Source organism: Rhea americana, unplaced genomic scaffold (genome assembly GCF_003343005.1).
Source record: "Rhea americana isolate MKP2758 unplaced genomic scaffold, rheAme1 scaffold_338, whole genome shotgun sequence".
NCBI classification, from domain to species: Eukaryota; Metazoa; Chordata; class Aves; order Rheiformes; family Rheidae; genus Rhea; species Rhea americana.
Window position 1 is genome coordinate 439,171 of NW_028186466.1, and position 20,485 is coordinate 459,655.

At 37.5% G+C, this 20,485-nt stretch overlaps 1 protein-coding gene across 1 annotated transcript in view; it reads right to left on the reverse strand.

The window, feature by feature from the left end:
• Positions 1–20,485, reverse strand: part of VWF (von Willebrand factor) — a 140,823-nt gene that overhangs the window by 58,183 nt on the left and 62,155 nt on the right. The window contains exons 21-30 of the mRNA XM_085311282.1: positions 20,339–20,473; positions 17,155–17,301; positions 16,312–16,452; positions 14,574–14,693; positions 13,816–13,972; positions 13,118–13,276; positions 11,848–11,983; positions 7,810–9,149; positions 7,045–7,164; positions 4,848–4,991 (exon numbers count right to left, since the gene is read on the reverse strand). Of these exons, the coding sequence (XP_085167408.1) occupies positions 4,848–4,991; positions 7,045–7,164; positions 7,810–9,149; positions 11,848–11,983; positions 13,118–13,276; positions 13,816–13,972; positions 14,574–14,693; positions 16,312–16,452; positions 17,155–17,301; positions 20,339–20,473 (2,599 nt within the window). The remainder of the gene's footprint in view (positions 1–4,847; positions 4,992–7,044; positions 7,165–7,809; positions 9,150–11,847; positions 11,984–13,117; positions 13,277–13,815; positions 13,973–14,573; positions 14,694–16,311; positions 16,453–17,154; positions 17,302–20,338; positions 20,474–20,485) is intronic.

A 20,485-nucleotide genomic window follows, 5' to 3' on the forward strand; every position in this document is an offset into this window, starting at 1 on the left:
TTTGTGTTAATGCAAGTAGGACCACAGTAAGTGTCTGCCAAAATGAATGGTGTGCATCAGTGGGATGTGCCCTCTGGTTCCCTTTAGCCAACACTGTTGCCCACTTGATAGGTACACCTTAGCAGGAGTCGTTCTACTAAGCCTGCAGGATCTGACTGCTAGTCATTTGGCACATCCAGGGAAAAAATGAAAAAAAAAATCTACTCGGGTCACTTTGGAAAAAGCAGGTTGATCATTCCAAGGGCTACCACCACGGTACAGCCCCTTCTCCCCATCTTTCAGTACTAATAATTGGCACACTCTTGAATACACCAGAGTACAAAACAAAAGTCATATAAGGAATAATCATTAAAGCAAAAGCAACAAAGATACCCTACAAAGAAAGAGATAATTTGTCAATGCAGAAAGTGATGGCATCCCTGCATAATCTTCTCCTCTCATCTGAGATTATGAACAATTGGTGGCTAACTTCTGACACTCATAAAAGTCTTTCAAAGAACCTTTTTCTGGTTGTCTTGAACAAGAAGATTCAATAACAGCTAAGTAGTTGAATTTTGGGGGGAGGGGAGGATGACAACATTTGATATACATTCAAGCCAGACTCAAATTCTGTGGTAGTAGTTCATAATATCTTACATAGAAGTTCCTGAATGAACTGAAGGTTGATTAAATGGACTTACAATTTTTAAAGCTAAAAGACAATATGTTGAGTAGGGCTAGGGTTTAATGTGAATCTACAAGGAAATCATCTAGATTCTATCTTATTGAATAATTTCATTCATGATTGGATAAAGGAGGAAAAATATGTAAAAATGCACGAAAATCTGAATTACAGATACTAGATTGAGAGTAATTGTGAACATCATGGAATGAACTGAAAGATCACAAAGTGCCCTAGAAATTTTGGAAATACATTCAAGGAAAGAAAAAATGAGATTCATTGTAAAAAGACTCTCTAGGGGAAAATAAGCCAACAGATAGACATTTAGTAGCTTAGCAGGTACCTCAGGAAAAGCAGAAATTGCTTAAAGGAACTTTGTAACAATACAAGACCATTCTTGCAATTATTTTCTTTAATTTTGTCTGAAATTATGTAAGTGATAAAAGATGTAAAATCTATGTGAAGTTCTGTGGAGTTGTGAAGGAGAGAGGAATCAAGCTAGGTGAAGGTCCCTGCAGAGATCTTGCGCATTGTCTTAAAAGGCCTCAATGGTTTCATTAACAGTTCTGCAACAATTCAACCTAATAGGCAAAGTACTTGCTGGGGTCTTAATCACCCACATCTACTGAAAGCTGCCAGGGAAAGAAGAAAAACGACTATCTCCTTAGTACTTGAAAAGGTATAGAAAAAGTCAGCGGGTAGGAAGCTTACAGACAGTCCAGATCACATGTATTCAACTAAGAACTTGTCTAAGCAGGAATAATTCCGAATGAAGATAACCCTGAAATTAGTCTTTATATGTTAATTTGGGGTTTTGAATAGACATTGAATTATTTTTACTGAATTTAGCAGATAATTATTTTTAAAACAAAATAGATATTGAGGAAATATTCCAAAAGTAGATAGTAGATGATGCCCCTCAGGACAGATTGCAACTGATAAGCCTTGTAAGAAATGAACTCAAAAAAAAAAAAAAAAAAAAAAAAAAAAAAAAAAAAAAAAAAAAAAAAAAAAAAAAAAAAAAAAAAAAAGAAGAAGAAGAAGAAGACCCAGAAACAAAAACCTGCTAGGAGAGTGACTTACAATAGCTCAGGGGAAAGTCTAGTAAATATCCAATCTATAAGTACCCAGAAAGGAGCTGACACCACAACGTCAGAAGCAGCAGAGAGGGAGCAAATGAACAAGACTTTTGTCATTCAGTGGATGCGAGCCATTAGATCAGGGCAGCTGTTGGTGAAAACGTGGCCTTAGGGTGGTGGACGGACTTTGAAAAGCAATTCTGTACAGACCATATCATTTAGGGCAGACATCTGAATCACAAAATGTTGCTATAGTGGGCTTTTACCTCCTAAATGATAAGGTGATTTTTAAAAGGAATCACTTATAAAGGCTTAATCATGATAAGCAAAGCAGAATGCTACTATTCAAATAGGTTAATAGCTATACAATTTTCAGCAAAAAATTTCTAAGATTTCTTTCCTAAACACAAGGGAATAAGTATCTTTCCCTAACTTTGCTTTTATAGCAGTTGAACCACATAGATTAAATTTCCTCCAAATTTTGAAACAGCCCTCTGTCAAGGAAAAATCAGACTAAATGGGCTACATTTAGAAAAGATATAATTTAAATCATGGTTTTATAAAGTCTAAGCAGCATTTACTGTAGAGACTGTTAATTGTGCTCCCTATGATGCTCTTGAACACCAATGAATATTGAATAGAGTCTATGTTTCTGTGAGTCTCATTTTTTTTCAATAGTTCATTCCTTTTATTTGAATGGAAGATTATAGTTAATTCTTGTCTTCGATTTGTTTGTTTGGTATTTTCAGTTATTTCTTAGGTGTACTTGCACAGAACTTTATTATGGCTAAATATCCCCAGAGCTTCTTCTTAATAGATTATATGAGCCAAAATTTGAATGATGTGATCTTACTGCTCAAGTATGGAAAAGCTTTGTGGTATAGGCTGCTGGGTTTTGTTCTGTCTATGCCCTTGAAGGCTCTGCAGTTTTTCATTACTTCTTACTAATAAAAATGCATCTTTCTCCTGGAGTTTCAGTATCTTTAAGTGAAGCCAACAGTCGCATTCTAAAGATAAGTACATGTAGTGCTGCAAAGAGACCTTCCCTTTATGTAAGTGTCTCTGCTGTATCAGCAACTAGGATCCTTCTTAAAGAAGCTCAGCAAGTAGTCTCATCGGCCTATGGCATATTTCTGTTCCTAGAGTTGTGCAGAGCTAATATATATCTTCCCATCTGCTTTTGCAGGTGGAGTAACTATTACAGAGCACATAATAGGTACAGTACTGCTCATGTACTGACTGTCTCACTGTGCACAGAGCTCAAGCAAACAAGTGCAGGCAAGTGCCATATGAAACAAGTAAACTTGTTTTTACAAGTAAAACAAGTAAACTGTAAGTAAGCAGTGATTTTTTAAAAGGGTAACTCAGTCAAAGSGCCTAAGTCTACAATTGTTTTGTGCATATATAACTTTATTGACTGAAATAGGATACTTAAATCAGCAAAGATTGCACAAGGGTTACACAGAATCATGTTTCTACCACAGGAAGGCCAGCACAATGAGAAGAAACAGTGCTGGTTTGATGGTAATGACATTGTTTTGATGGGTAAATCTGAGTCATGTACAGGATAAATTCGAAAAGAGATTTCCAAAGCTACCTTGCAAACTACAACATCCAAACTGAGCCATCTGAACTTTTAAACCAGCCTACGTTTCCAGAGGCCTGTGCAAAGAGAATGTGAAACAAATGGCCATGCATTTCCCATGGACATCATGTCTCCAATTTAGCCAGCCTAGTTCACACTTGTTACAAGCTGTAGGACAAGATCACAGTAACTTATTTTCATTACTTCATTAGGAGGAACTATTTCTGTTCTATTCCATTTTGGTTTGTTATGTCACATTTCTCATCACAGTCTCTAAGCATTTTCCAATGAGACATAAACAAATCACTAACAAGTATGTCATGTGGCTGTCTTTCTCCTTTCATTTCCCAAGGGCCATGTTTTCTCTGTTTATCCTGAAGTTCAGTGTGGCTTACTACACACGTTACATAGAAGACTTCATGAAACTTATCTATTTGTATGTAACAATTTATCCCACAATGAGCCTATAGAAGTCTCATCAGCCATCTGGTATTTTTATTTCTCCARGCTGAGAAAGCAATCATGGCTAATCCTCCTGCGAACTATGAAAGTCAGGTTTTATTTCTCACTTCTCTATACCAATAACTCTTTACAATCTGAAGTAGGCCAAAGACCCTAAAAATGTGTATACTCTTCAGCTCTTATAGGACCCTAATGCTGCACTGCTGCCAGAGCAAATGTGATTCCAGTCCAGAAGAACAAAATTCTCAGGGTATCTGATGAAAGATCAGATATGCTGTAGTAAAATCACTTTTTGATGAACCCTGTAACTGATACATATATGTACTGAACTTCCACAAACCAACTGCGAAATCTATGCTTTAACACTTGAAAATTCAAGTGGACATGTTGTTAAGGATGCAGTTTTCTGGAACAGATTACAATGTTTCACTAGAAACTCTTCAGCCAAGATGTCAACCTAGTCACACACCACCCTGGCACTATCCCTGGCTTTGTGCCAGCTCAAGGGGTAATGGGACCATCATGGCAATTTGGGTGAGGGAATTCAATCACCCAGAAAACAACTACTATTTTGCTAAGTAATTTTTCAACCACATCAGTTACCCTGGCTCATCATGGAGGAACAAACATCTGGACACTGCAGCTCATGAAGTCAGCTAATGAACTGTTTGATGCTGAAAGGTTAATGATCAAAGACTTTACATTTTAATTATCCTTTGCTTGTCTGAAAGAGAATGAATGCAAATCCTGAGAATTACTTCTAGGCTAAAAAGAAACTGGTCTTCTTATTTCCAAAACACAGTATGGTAAACTGATTCCTGTAGCCTACAGACACATTTTAATAGAGAAAATGGAACCGCTTTACCAATAAATAAATACATATGTATTTACTGGCAAACTATACAGTAAAGACTACACAGTGAACTGAAAAGACTAATAGTCCTAGTACAGGRCACTAATACAATAGCACAGGTATAAACTAGTGGTTGGGGCCAGGCTATATTTAGTATTACTTTTTTCTCCCTCTTGTTTAAACATCAACATCCACAAAATCACTTACCCAGTTTAGTAGGACCTTGCTCTCTCTGTTGAATTGAGTGCACCATCTCTACAAGTTTCTCAGTGTCTTGAGGCATATTCCATGAAATTTCTAGAGTATTTTCCCTGGCATACTGGAGAACTGATACATGAATTGAAGTATTGCCTGAAGCAGAAAGCAGAAAACAAAAATTTTAAGCAATGCATAAGAATGCATAAGAATAAAACCAAAGAGAATGCTACAGTTGCATTTTACATTAAACACAGCTAGACAGAGATTTTCCAGCAGTGTGTGAAGGCTGCATTTTCAATCAGAAGATTAAAACTGAAGTATCATAGGGGGAAAAAAAAAAGGCAAGTATTGCTGAAAATAGTTGCTTTTCTGTCAGGAATCAGTATGCAGTATTTTATCTCAATTCAACCATAACTGGAGAATTTTATTTTACTGATTCCCAAATGTCATTTCTGTTATATTTTAAAACTGTCTAAATATAACTTTCTTATGTGTGTATTGTTTTGCAAGATTTTTATTTTGATCTCCCATTTATCTGCATGGGTTAGGTTTCCCAGATGACTTTATCTCTTGTAGATTTTCTTCTGTCACACATTACTTGAGTCACATGGGTCAGGACACAGCATGGGACAGTGTACCCATATAACATGGTCTATAAAGGCCATGAAGAGAACCTCCAAGGTCTGCTATTCTCTGATGCCCTAGTTTTGTTATGCATTATTTAAGAAATATGAATAAGACAATTAATAGAGGGTTGATATAAATATTTAATAAATGTCAGCCTGGTGTAGAATTCAGTTGGGCAATACATTGTTTAGAATGATCAACTGTACCTCTCTTAACAGTTCTTAGAATGACCTCTACCATATACTGAAGATATATCTAATGTGTATATAACGTATTCTCTTTTTTAAAAAAACAATGCTTTGTAAAACATTTATAAATGAAGTAAAATTAAATGTCACTTCATACACCCAATCAATCATAGCAGGCCTATGCTGATCAATATGCGTATAGTATACTCATTACACTTTACAATTTGTTTACAGTTCTCTCAAAAACTCTAGTGAAAACTCACTTCATGGCTTCATTAGTATTTTTCTATTGTTAATGATGCAACATGTTAATGATGTAACATTTGCACAGTTTTCACGTATGGTCTCCAACCAAAATAAGCAATTCTGGACATACAGAAATGCTACATTCATCTTCCATGAGAGCTTTCCAATTGATACAGGTGCTGGTAGTCATCTCTTTTGAGAGCACTGGTATGATACAAGCACATCAACACTCAGTGGCATAAAACCAGCAGCAACAGCTCCATGAGAACCACAGAATGGTTTAATGCTGGACTGAAAAGGCAAAAAACAATTCTGATCAGAAGTCCAGGTTTGTTAAAGCAAGTTCTGCTGGGCAAATGGAGGATCCTGTGCTTCCCCTGCCACATTGCTCTACTTGATGCCAGGGCACACAATGTCCTAATTTACTACATGTGCCTTATGGTTCCTCCATCCATGTGCAGCACAGGTGGTATCCTGCAGAACTGCTGCACTGAAAATACCTGTGCTGAACAACCAAATCAGAGGCGTGCATCCCATCAGTACATACTCAGCATGTTTACTGGCTCTGGCACTTCCAAAAAGTGTCTCGCATCCAACATAGGTCAGGCAATAAATCTTAGAAGGCTAACATATTGCCTTCAGTTAGCCAAAAAGGTTCACCAGAATCAGAAATCCCCATTCCAAAGAGTAAAACCTTGTAGTTGGATCAAACTATTATTTTAAAATCTTTTGAACCTAACCCAGAACTGAAGCAAAACAAAACACATAATTTTGCTTTTCTGGCATAGAATAACAGTTCAGCTAAAAAATTCCATTCCTTGGCAGAAACCTGTTTGGCACTGGCACTTCATGTGTCCAATACAGAGCTGCTGTCCTGCCTACTCCTCATCAGACAATTCACTAAATCAAGTATTATATCTTCTTTGATCTGAACCAGTACATCTTTGGTTAAGGAAGAAACTGACCCAAGTCTGACTTGAATAACTTGACTCCCCAATATAAACATAAAAATCTTATGTGCAGTTAGACTGTAAATGGGTAATTTAAAGATAAAAATAAAAACTGTAGTGAAATGTTGTTTTGTTTTGTATTTAAAATATATATATAAATTCTTTATGTGTTTGAGTTAAAAGAGAAATACATACTGATCTCAGCACTTTCAATGAATGCCCGTATGAAGTTTTTAATCTCCTCAAACTCTGATGCTCCAATACTGGAACTTCCATCCAGAAGAAACATAACATCCATTGGTTTGTTGCACAACTCTGAGGTGGGGAGGAAGAAAAATGAAAAAGAGAGGGGAGAGAGAGAGAGAGAGAAAGCTATTTATCATTATACATGAAAACTGAAATTAGCATCTGCTAATGAACTGGTAGGAGCAGAAAGGACAGCAATACCTGCATTTTGGGAAAACAAAGCAGGATAATGACCAGTTAAAACATAAAGTAATACCCCTTTATGAGAGCCTTGAGATTTATATCCAGTAGAATACAAGAGTATTTGAATTCCTGCTTTTTTGCTATTCTAGTCTCAGGGGAACAGAAAAACTGAAATCTAAGGAAGAGGGAGTTTAATTTTAACTTGCTTTGCACAGGCAGATGAGATTTTTTTTCTTCTGTCCTCTCCATCCTACCTGGAAGCTATTGTACATTAATGTGAGTTTCAAAGCAGATGTCAGGTAATGCCAACAAACGCCTACAGAACATCAGCTGTAGGTCTGTGCCCAGTGCTGCTAATCTTGAGTCAGCATCCTCAGTATCCGATAGAGTATAAGTGATCTTTCCTTCGGATTTGGACTACAAACTATCAAATAAGATATGGGAATCCTTTTCAGATTTCAGTGGTTTGAGGGAGGAACTGAAAAGTGGAGATGAAAGAGGAAATTGCATAGAAAATATATCCAACTTTACCTGGAACTTCTGTCCAAAGTTTATGAGAGCAGCATGACTGCAGCACTAATTCAGGTGCTTCTTCAATAAGTGTGGTGTAACTATTCAAGACTATTGGACTGTTAGGCTGGCTGATCCTTCTGAGCTCTTGGATATCTGCATTGGGGGTTATGCCTATGGGGATAACATTTATGCCTTTTGGAGGTCGTTTGATAACATCAGTGGAAGGATTGGAAGACACCATATATACTAAATGAGGCACGTCCTGCCTAACCCCATTCGCTGGTGTAAATGTGTGTTTGGAAATATAATTGAGGGCATTTCCAGTGTTGGTAGCCTTCCCTCCTTGGTACGGTATATTCCTCACTTTCTCAATAATATTTTCCTTTGACTGTATTTCCTTAAAGGAATACTCCAAAGTGACAGTGTCTGAATACTGCATGACTGTAACATGAATATCTTCTGTTCCTACATTCATTCCTGAGATTACTCGTTCAAGGAACTTCTTGGTGATATTAAAATTTTTCTCCCCTACATTTTCAGATCCTTCAAAAATAAAAGCAACATCCAGCCTTTTAGGGGTGGCTTTTTCTGAAAAGGGCAGTGGTAATGTGAGCCCCCCATGGGGAAATGTGATATTGGACATTGGTGGTGGGGATGTTGCTTGTAACTGAGGACTTTCTTCAGGTCCAAGATCACATAGATAATCAATGAGAAGATCCCTATTATCCATTAGCTCCAACACATTGTTCAACAGGAAGGCTCTGTTATCTGGTGACTGCTTTTCAATGAACTTGATTTGCTCTACGTTAACATGAGGACCAATGCCTACAGGTATTACTATGATTTTTTTATTCTTTAAAGCTGTGAGGATGCTGCGGAGTTTTCCAGGAGACTTGCTTGCTATAAATAGCACAGCAATTCTGGCAGCATTGGTCCTTTCAGCTTTCCCAAACACATGGAACACAATATATTTAAGGACTTCAGCTGCAGATGCTACTTCATCACCTGTGTACTTTATGTTTTGGACAATTTTTCTCATCTGGGACTGTGTTTTGATATCTTTAAGGCCAAGATAGATGGTGGGGCCAGCCCTATACACCAGAATTGACACTCGGATTTTCTTCTGGGAGATGTGGAGTTCCTTCATCATGCTAGTTATGAATGTCTTCAGCTGTTCAAAGTCCTCCTCTGACAGTTTATTAGAGCCATCTATTAGAAAGGCCAAGTCCATCATCTTGCTGCATGAGTATTCACTGGGTGCCCGTTCTATGTCCTCCTCTGGAGCAGATGTTGTTGGTATTAAGAGTTCTTCCATTGTTTCGCAAGCTATACAGGTTAAATTCTTCCCTTCACACAGACTGCAAGAATCACCAAATTTAAGCGTAAAAATCCATGCTCATAATAACACACCACTCACATCTAATAAAAAGATGTTGCTACAGAATAGGTTAAATACCTCAGAAACAAAACAAACCTAAAACATAACAAACAATAGTGTTTTTTCCTCCTCCCCTTTTACCCTCTACAATATCTCTATAAGGTATTGTAGAGCCAAATCCTGTAGCATTCACGCAGAGAAGGAACTGTTTATGTTTGCTTGTTCTGATGAAGAAGACATGTGAAAAAGTATTGTGTGTTTGTCAGGAAGTTTTTTTGTTGTTGTTGTTTTTTGTTTTTTTTTTCCCCAGCTGCCTTTTGCGTAATGTGAAAAATCTGTACTTGGAAATTATCAGGAGATGATCACCAACTGATTTTGAGCAGTATGGTCACCTATAAGCCACTAGTGAACTTAGCTGGCAGATATGGTTTGCCACAAACTGGGGCTAGCTAACACAAAGTAAAATCCCAATGTCAGCAAGGTGCTTTTAGCTCTGATATGAATTAGCAGACTGAATGAGAAGGCTAGGTCTACCCTGACTTGCTAACTAGTGAAAAAAAAAGTCTTTTTTTCTACCTTTAAAAATGTACTCTTGTTTTTCTTTTTCATCACTTTTCCTATTTTGAATACAGCTTTGGCACATGTTCTTTCACTGTTTTTTATGTCTTCTTTGTTATCTTCCTCTTACTTACCTTGCTGCTTCTCATTTTTATTCTCTTTTTTTCTCATATTAAACAATGAGATATATTAATTGATGTAATAGCTTGTCTGGAGCTGTTTTCTCCTTTTCTTTATTTTTATTTCTCTTTCTTCCTCATTTCTGTTTATTTTCATTAGTATATTTTTCTCTTCCCCTTACCATTTAGCTCCACTCTTTTTCTCCATCTCAGCCTTTTCTGCTATTCATTCTTTCCTATCTCCATGAGATTTTTCACCTCTTTCACCCTTCACCTTTCAGAAACTTGCTATATCTATTCTCTGGCTTTAGCAAGGTTTTAACACTTCAGCCCTGCTAATTCCTGGTCGTGTAAGGCTCCTGATTTCTTCACTCATCTGAGCAAAGGATATCACTGCACCCATGCACAGGGTGCTGGAGGTCCAGTCAATATATTTTTCTTGTCGCACTGGACAGCCCAAGAAAAATAATAAGTAAAGTCTATGAAACAGCAAGGACCAACAAATGCTGGTTTCACAGCTAGCAGGCATAGAGAAAACCCTGAATACAGACACTCAACAAGCTGGTGCTGGAAGAAGGTGACATTTTCTCAGAAAAGTGTTCACTTTACACAAGGCATCCTAGTTAAAGTTCTCCCACTGCTTCATTCTTTTCAAGCTGCTTTTAGCATTTTCTTAATTGAAGAATGCACAGCTACTTTTGGCATTAATATATAGCAACATAAGATTTATTGTTTTAATCCTAATGTGAATGAGATTCTTCTAGTTTCCAATTTCCTTTGGATATTTCCTATAAAATTCATTTTTGTGAAATATTTCCTATTGTTTGTACAGATGGTGTAGGCATCTAAATTAGGTGACAGCTTTGCGAAGGGATGTTTCCCTAGTGAGGTAAGTTTTCATAATATTCGTAAATCATTTATGAGCAGTGGCCAGTGTATCAACATTTAAGATAAATTACTATTAAGGATTACAAAAATTAGGGAACAGCGACTCATTTATGGAGACTTTTTTTTGACCTTTTGAAGAAATTCAAGGCTCATCATGTATATTGCCAGAACAATATATATTTAATTGATCGGCCTAACAGTCTCATGCCGTGGGCTAGTAACACAGAATTAAGCCAGCCCCAGCAAGAGGCCAGGATTTCAAAGTTTATATCCATTCAGAGCCTTTGTGAAGTTCAAGGAGTTTGGATCCAAGATGTTAACCTGGACCAATAGTTGCTGCCATTCTACAGTCTAGTTGCTATTAAAAAGGTCACATTACATGATAGAAAGCACTCTTGTATTCACTGCATTGAATGACTACTGAAAGTAGCCATCAGAGGGCAGAACAACTGGAGAATGGAAAGCTTTTGAATACTACAAGTCTTTGTGCAATATGCCACTGGGCAGCGTACAGAATGAAAATCAGCCTCTGCCACATTACAAATGAAGGCCCTAATTTAGCATGGCACACAGCATTGTGTACCCTTCCATTAATTTCATCATATTTGGCAAAGCGTGCATACAGGATCAGGCCACAGGATATCAGGTGAAAAACTTGGGGAAATTATTTTTCCAATGACACAATGCAGTCTTCCAGCTGCTAATAATCTCAGCAAGTTCTAGACTCACAGCACATTCAGATCTTGTGCTACATGTAGGATTTTTAAGCACTAACACAGGAAAGATTCTCATGGTTTTACTGATGTTGAATCACACCTTACAGAAAAGTGAAACATCTCAAGTTAGTGGGACCACCTACTCATGGAAAAAGTCATTTTTCAAATAAATTTATGGGTTTCAGTTGCCTAAATTCAACAGGCATCCAATAAGCCCAGCCTTCATTGAAAATTTTTAGTTTCAGATTACATGAAAAGAGCTGTTGACACAAAAGAGAGTTTCCAAATCTCAACATCAGTGGTATATTTAAAGTTCAAAAACTTATTTATGGTTATGTGCATCATCTCCCTTCATCCTAATCAAAAGGAGTACTTCTGCTTAACACCTCTACCATACCAAGACTGACAGTGCTGCGGATCATCTCTGTTCAAAACTATTCTCCTTCCATGTGGGATCTTGACATCTCCAACTGCACACACAGGACAGTCTTCTGGACTGACGCAAGTCAGGGATAGTTCATCAAGTATTTCCCCTGTTTCAAAATAGCACAGTGGCATAAAAAAGCTAGTTTTTGATTTCTCCAGTACCCCTTACCTCCTCTTCACTGTGATGATATTGAAGGACAATTTAAACACCTGTTACCTGAATATTGAGGCACCATATTTAATTATAATTAGAAAGTTGTATCTGAGAAAGCTTTTCTCTCACCTTTTTGTAAATGTGTAGGACAGAGCTATCAGGGCCCAGAACTGCTGTTTTGGGGCTTAACATACCTAATTTCTTCCTCTTCATGTCTTCCCTCTTTGCACTTAGGAACTATTTATTTTTCTGAGTTTTTACTCCTTTTGGATCTTGTTCACCTCTCACTCTTTCCTCTTCTGTCTTTATTTTCTCCTCACCTTAATATATCCTCTCCCCTTCCTAAGAGACACTCAGTGGGGAAGGTTAAGCTGTAAGCTGAAGCCCAGCAGCRGATGCTTGCTAGGCATTCCCAGCAGCACCAGAAGGCTGGTGGCCATAAGCAGATTCGGACAACGGTTTTCCTTCACAACCATAGCTGCTCTAAGGGAGAGTGTTTTACAAATGTCCAGCAGAAATTCATGCCCTACTTGGCCACATAGTCAACAATCACTACTGTTAAACAACTCGTAACCCTTCTCCTGTCTTCCTTTCTTGTCATCCCATCTCCATTCACTCTCATTCTTGCTAGCAGTGTTTCATTCTCCTCCTCTAAACACCACTGTATACCCTGCATGCACCATGCTTGTTTCACCAATTCTAGTCCCGGTCTCATATCAACTTTCTGCCTAACAGTAACTAAAGAAAGGTAAGGAAATTTCTGCCTGAGTGACAACAGCAACATCAGAGGGCACAGGAAAGCACTCAGGAGAGATGCCTTAAACTATAAAGAGTATCTTAAAAGCTGGGATCATTCTGGTAGCCATAGCTGAAATTGTAGTAAAAACACAGAAAGCTTATTAATGAATTAATTGCTATATCTAAAACTTTTGCAATCTCTAGCCTTACTAATCTGTAACTATTTCAGGACTGTAAAGCATCTTTTCCTGCAATAGGAACCTTCAGGGAAATAGAAATTCTACAATAACCACAGGTAACAGGAGCAGGGCAGAAAAAGGTAACCACTTAAAGCAAAAGGTTGACTTACCTGCAGGACAGTGTACATGGCATCCTTCCACACATTGCAGAGGGCACTCCAAAGCCTGTGGGTGCTGGCATGTTAAAGGACAAGCAGGTCCACAGCTATTATATCGCCATTCACATCGATAATCAAATTCTTGATAATTCAGGTCCTCACAGCTTTGTGCTATGTCATGAAAGAATCAGAGACAAATAATCAAACCAGACTGAACTTACTATGCCTCTTAGAAGTATGACACTAAGCTTTGTACTGAGTGGATCACATATGCATAGAGAAAGACAGATTTCTTTCTTTAAACAGAAATATCTATATTTTTTACCACATCAGAGGCAGGCCACTTACATTGTTTTCATCTAATGCTTGCTGTATACCAGAGATATTTGTTTTTGATTAAAAAGTTGCAATAACCAAACTTTCAACTTTAATTCCCCCCCCCCAAAAAAAAGGAAGTACAGAAGCTTTTTATTTCTCTGAATTTCTTTTTTCTACAGTCTACTATATTCCCTTACTGAGGGATGGAAAAGTAAGTGTAAACGTCTGCTAGCCTAGTGCTATTAAAGTGAACTCCATTGGACATCAGTGGGAGCAGAACTGGGTAAGAACAATCTAGCTGAGCTAGGCTTGTTGATTAAGGGCCTAAACCTTTTCAGTTTACTTTCCAGCCAAGATTATTCCCAATTCTTCCTCATCTGTCTGGTACTTACGGCACAGGGCTTGTGATCTCCAGTGAACAACGACACCCTTTTGTGCGCAGACATGGGCATAGGCCGCTATAGTGTCACAGAAGCAAGCACAGTCCCCAATAGATTCACAAGCACAGGTGTCATACATGCAAATATCTATGTAGGGCTCAGGATTCACCTAAAAAAAGAAATATATGCTATAGCACACTCACCGATTCCCCTCATCTCCTTTCTCTAGACTTACTTAACCTGGAAGCAGTTTGCCTGCTCCGTTGGCCAAGAGTTGAGGTGCCACATGAATCAATGCAACTTCTTCTGCTGATGTTAGCAGGAACTCAGATAGGCTAAGATCACAAAGTCTTCATGGACCATATAGTTTACTGTACCCTAATATTCCCCATATACAGTAACCATGCATTCTGGATTTTGTTCGCATACCGTCTTGTGCAGCTTTGAAGCTGCAATGTAGAATGCAGTTAGAATGGCATTATATTAGCTGTGAGGTTTAAAAAAGAAAAAACTCAACCCTGGTGCATGACTTCATGTACTAGTCTTTGGGTTTTAAGAATAAAATTTTCTTCAATTACAAGTTATTCTCTAGCTTTCCACTAGGGAGTATTCTGCATCTTCCCATGAAGCGTCAGCTACAGGACAGAGATAAGACCATCAATTAGTCAGTCTCCTCTGACATCTGTATGCCATTAACACAACAGAGCTGTCACCAGTATCAGTACAGATCATGCAGAACATAAGGATGTGAAATGCACAAAAATACTTACAAGTTTTTTACATTCTTCAAAAAGACCTCCAGACAAAATGCTGCATGAAGTTTCTACCATGACCTGCTTCACTACATTGCCATTGCACAGTGGAGACACCAAAGCCTGTTCCTGGTGGGACTTAATATGGTAAGAGACAAGCATACATTGCATTAGTCCTGAGGTCCTGTCTTTAGGACCTCAGGACCCTTCAGACTGATATAGGAGAACCACAAACACTAGACATTTTTCATGACAAATTTGAATAAAGTTTCAACTTGCTGTACTACATGAACAAATCCTGCAATGACAGACCACAGAATAGAGCAGGTCACCTCCTACATTTTCTCCAGTTCTTCCTTTTATTCACCAATTTTAACATAGGGGTATTTTGATGTCAATAGATCACAGAGTACCAGACATCCATTCTGAAAAATGATCACTCATAACTCCCCAGAGGGCCTGTGGGAGTCTTCAGCAGCCAATACCCAAGGCCACTGCTGAACAGAAATGGCTAAGTCATCAAGTAGTCTCGTTCTCTCCAATTTAATTTAGCTAACAACTAAGACAAAGTAGCACAAGTAATTGACAAATTTATCATAGACATATTTTTTAGAGTTTATTCTGTGTCCTACTGCCTATCAAACTGAAACAAGGAATGGCTAGTCCTCAGTCTTACCCAGCAATCTCACTGCTTATTATTGCTACTTCTCCTTTCTTCAGTCAAGTCATGCCAAAAAACTTGACATTTAGCAGGAAAATACTGTGGCTCTGTCACACTTGCACTTAGTTATCAAACTGACAGAAAACATTTCATTTGATCAGAAATAAATGCTTCACTTTATTTTCTGTTAATATAGATCTTCTAAGGGAATGTTTCTTTTATTTTTGTCTGAAAAAATAGGCAAATTTTCAAGCCAAAAGTTTCAGTTTCATCTGAATAAAACATTTTGTTTCGCAACTGTCAAAATAATGCACTTATTTTTTTCAAGTTGTTCCCTCTCACTTTTTGGTTTCACAACACTGTTAAGACATAACTATTTGTCAGCAAAAATTCAACCTGGTCGTTTCAAAACTCTGTGTAGACAAAAAGAAGTGTGTTGGATTGTGTTCATGGCTCTTAATCAGTACCCTGTGAAATCACTTAATATTAGGGACCAGCTCTTAGATAATATTTTCAGATAGAAGATAATCCTCTCAAAATTAGAGGCAGAGCAAGAAGCAGGGCAGTAAGGTCTTGCATTCCCTGTTGATTCACTACTATATCTTGCTTTTTCTGATCAAGCCTCCTCACTTTGAAAGTAATAACTGAATATACTTTAGAAAGAAACTAATCTGTATACTCAATTGTTCATAAGTGGACAGACAAAGATCTGAGATACAGAAGTCTGGATAAAGAAATACAAAATTTTTATCTGAACTCCTCCTGTCTGGAAATTACAACTGCTTTTTTAGATTAAACTCTAAAATGAGATTTCCAGTTATACCTGGATTTCTAGCATTTGGGCTGGCAAACTTTATGAATAGACTGTACCGCACAGTTTGGCTATTCCAATATTCATTTAAAGTCAGGCAGCATAGAGGTCTTAAATAAGTTAAGTGATCTTTTATCAGATTTCAGGACAGAATATGATTTATCAAAAAATTTGGCAAAACAAGTTTGTTTCTATATATTTTTATCCTCTTCAAAACCCTTTGCCTACTTTTGAGTGATACCATAACCAACATTAATCAGTTTTCACAGCTCATTCACAATCACCTTTTTGACATCAGCACAGTATGGATTAACTTTCCAAGAATTCCCAAAGTCAACTGGATCTACTTCAAGATGTTCATTGCTGCTGGTCAAATCATTGTTTTGGATTCCATCAAAATTTCCACACAGACCACACACTTGATCCTTGCAGGAGAAAGAAACAAAACACAAAATTTCCATCTGTAGACTGACTTGGAGTTTTATTAAGATGTCTTTCTAGCCTAGTGCTTTAATGACACAAGACTTTAAAAGCTCAATTATCCCTGCCCTTGCCAAGTTTACTGAAATACACATAAAGAAACTCCAGCTCTTATTCCCATTATGCTTAACTGTCTCAGAGGGAAAGTACGACCAGCTTGTCTCCAAGGACTCCACAAGAAGAAGAATCTGATCAGTATTACTGGTCTCTATTATTGGCTCTATTTGCTGTGTATCCAACAGTCATAAGTTTACCTGTGATCCTGCCTTCCTCTTGAAAATAACTGTTCTATCAGCACTGTTAGCAAATTGGGCTTCTTACACTGTTCTTCTTCTGTATAGAAGAAATTATCTCAATCACTGGTCAAAGGTGCACTTACCCTGGGGCACCTTATCACTCCTCTTCTCCATCATAACTCTGCCAAAGACCCAGAATTTAGCCCTCACAGTGGAAGCACCAGGGAAAGAAGGAAGGCCAGTATAGTATTATGAGAAAGTCTTTCCATTTTCAAGCTAGTTCCTAATGCTCCTTAGAAATCACTTTGTGTGTCTGCATAGGAAATGCTACCCTGACTCCTCCCCAGGGAGGCCTGTATTCTTTAGCAGTATTCTTCAACGAGAATAGAAAGTAAAGCAGAACACACTTACTTTGAAATTTCCTTTTAAGATAACTGAGATTCCCATGGCAAGATTCCAGGTTACAGTGATGCTTTTACCTAGTAAGATGATGTAATAACGGCCAGATTTCATGACTTCTAAATTGTTGTCATCTTTAGGAGGTACCTTGATGTTTACCTGAACAAGAAAAACACATTAAGCTAGCAACACTGTCTCTAAGTTCTATTTCTTGTAGGGCACTTTCCCAACAGGATACGTACTCATTAATGGCTATATTAAAACCTGTCATTTGCTAGAAAACAGATAGCTCCTTGGCATGAAACAGATGCTTCAGAGCATTTGCAAGATTGTCAATATGGTAGGTGTAAGGGCCTGAGTACAGTCTCACCTCTACTCCATAAAAGTTGCTATGAATAAATTATTGCCTTAAAAATAACACTTTATATAGTGAATTGGAATAAAAATACAATATTTCAGTCTCACCACATTTCCAGAATTTTGAAGGAGACAATATCTATCCATTGTTCTACTGAGATACAATATCCACTCACTACTAACATTGATACATAAAGAAATGACTGTTAAACAGAAGCAGGACTGATAAAGAGGATTCAGACCACTAAGTAACTGACCAGTTAAATATTCAGTCAATGGTCAATTGAATAATTATCTTAATTATTCTTATTATTATTAAGAGACTGCAATAATTCTGTGTTCCCGAGGTAGTAGTGGCAAAAAGATAGGTTAGGTATATGTCTAATCCAAACTGGGAGAAACACACACATCACATAGTAAATGCTGGTCTCTAAAGTATCAGAGCCTGATTCTGAAGTCAGGAAATATTTTCTTCCTCAACCAGCTATACCAACAGGAAAACTCTTGAGAGATGCTTTTTAGTGTCTTTGCATTTTTCCATCATTTTCACTTCTCCTGTGTTCTTTCAAGACAGTTTTCTACTCCTAAGCCTCTTTCTCTTCCCATTTGTCTGCAAATTCACACAGCCTCCAGCTACTTAGAACTTGGGAGATTAATTTAAAATGTTTTCTTTCATACTGTAATTCTCTTCCAGTGAGAACCCTATGGGATTATTAACCATATCTTGAGAAAAAGGTCTGTAATGGCTGTTATTTTAAACACCATTAATGCATTAACTCAAAACTGCTTAATTGCAGAAGAGGTAAGTGAAGCCTTTCAATCAGTACAAACAGTGATTAAAGCAAGGGAAAATCATTCACACACTCACTAAGTTGAGAAAACAGTGCTTCCTTACCCCACTACTCTTTGTCACTTAATTCAATAAAAGCTTGCCACCCTAATTCAATTCTCTTCATCTCTGGAGTATTATCAGAAGCATTTATCCCCAGAGAAGACAGCTCATTTTCTTTATTATCTCCTGAACAGAGCCTTCAATGTCTTCAGGGACACATTAAAAGACGTATATTTTAGAAACTGGAAGCCTTTTCATCTTCTTCTATGCCAAATGTGTTAAGTAAATCATCCTTTGCAAAAATAGTTGTTTATCTTCTAAGTATCTAAAGCAGTCTGTCTTTCCAAACTCAGGCAAGAAACAGAACAGGGGAAATTTAGCCTAAAATACAGAATTGTTATGTTTCTGGAGGCTTTTAACTCAAACCATGAAGTCATAACCTTTTGACCTTGCAAAATGGCAGAATTTAGTTGTTTCAGAAGATCAAACCTGTTTTTTCACCTCCTTTTTTTCAATATTAGCCATGACTGTCATTTTACCATTTTAATGTCAAAAACAAAACAAAACAAAAAAAAGCACTTGATTCTCCTACTTCTAAGGAGTACTGAGAAAAAAGAATGTAGAAGATCATCACTGGGAGAGCATTTGCCAGCAGTTTTCATTTCAGAATGGTTTTCCTTAGTCMTTTCCTTTGGTTCCTGTTATTTCTAAGAAAATCTCCCCTAGTTATTACAGCGAATATTATGCTCACTGAAAAGATAGCTAGAAATTCAATCAAGGTCATGAGGACAGTCCTACAGTACAGGCCTAATACTTACAAAAGCATATTCTCTCAGGAATCAAACCCCTCTGTTGTTCTCTGTCGGAGCTGCTGGAGGCCTAAGCTCCTTCTCTTGTCTTTTTTAGCATTTGTTTAGGTGTCCAAATGGAATCATAGCTCTTCAGAAAAATATGGATCCTGAAGAAGCCCTCAGAAAAAAATGATTTCTACTGGCTGTTCCCTGCACTACTGTTCTCCCTCCTTCAGGAAAGGGATTCTTTAGTCACAGAAATATAGAATTGCTTGGGTAATCAAAATGTCCTCTGCTCATTCCTTCAACATCCAGAATTTTACATGTTGTCATGCATCATGATCATATGCTCTGAAGATGCACTACAAAGACATTATTAATAATGGTCATTTTAATGTATTCCTGCCAAGCATTGGTGGCACGCAGTAATTTGCAGACAATTTGCACGCTATGCAAAACCTGGTTCAGCTTTGTCTGTTAACCCTCAAAAAGGCAAATATTGACTGGTTTCATGTTTCACTGTGAACATTTTTGCAAATTGACACTATAATCCACTAGAGGTCTGTAATGTTTGAACATACAGACGGTCTTAATTGTTAAAATGCCCAAGGTRGAGAGCTGAACTCACTCTGCCATTTGGAAAGCTCTTTTCCTGGCATGGAGTGAGATGGAAGGTGAAAATGAATCTTGGTCCATTCTCGAGTGTTTATTGATTGGCAAGGGGAAAAAAAAAAAAAGAATTCAGTCATATGGATTTTCCATCTGTCACTTTTTAACAAGGAAAAGGACAGTTGATACTCACTTTTGCAATACAAATTTGTTCAGCCATGACTTCTCTTTTTTCAGTGTGCTTACTCTTTCAGATGGCTAAATTAGGTCTGAAGTTTTGGTAGTCAGAGGATAGTCATATCGTAGATGTCTCTTACACTTAACCTTGCTTGAAATAGACTTACACCTTCCATGTTGAGAAAGGGCTTTTCTCATATGAGTTTGCATTGAGCAGCACTCTTCTCTGACAAAAATTTATTGGCATCAAGTAGAAATACCAAAATGGCATTATGCCTCTGGGAGCAAAATGGCTAATTATAATCCTGCTAATCTGTTCATTTTATGCTCTAATTTTCAAGAACCAAAGAGTGTGAGATAGTTCATCCTTCTTGTTACTAACCAGCCAGAAATCCTAATCCTTAAAAAAAGGGAAAGAAAGAGTACATACATTTCCATTAAACAACTCTATCTCCCCACTTTCAAACAGAATGATAAGCCTTTTGGTGCACTTTTCTCCAGTAAAGCCGCATCCTTCATTTGAAACAAGAATCCGGAATGTCCCAGAATCATTCTTGCAGAAATCCTAGCAGACAAA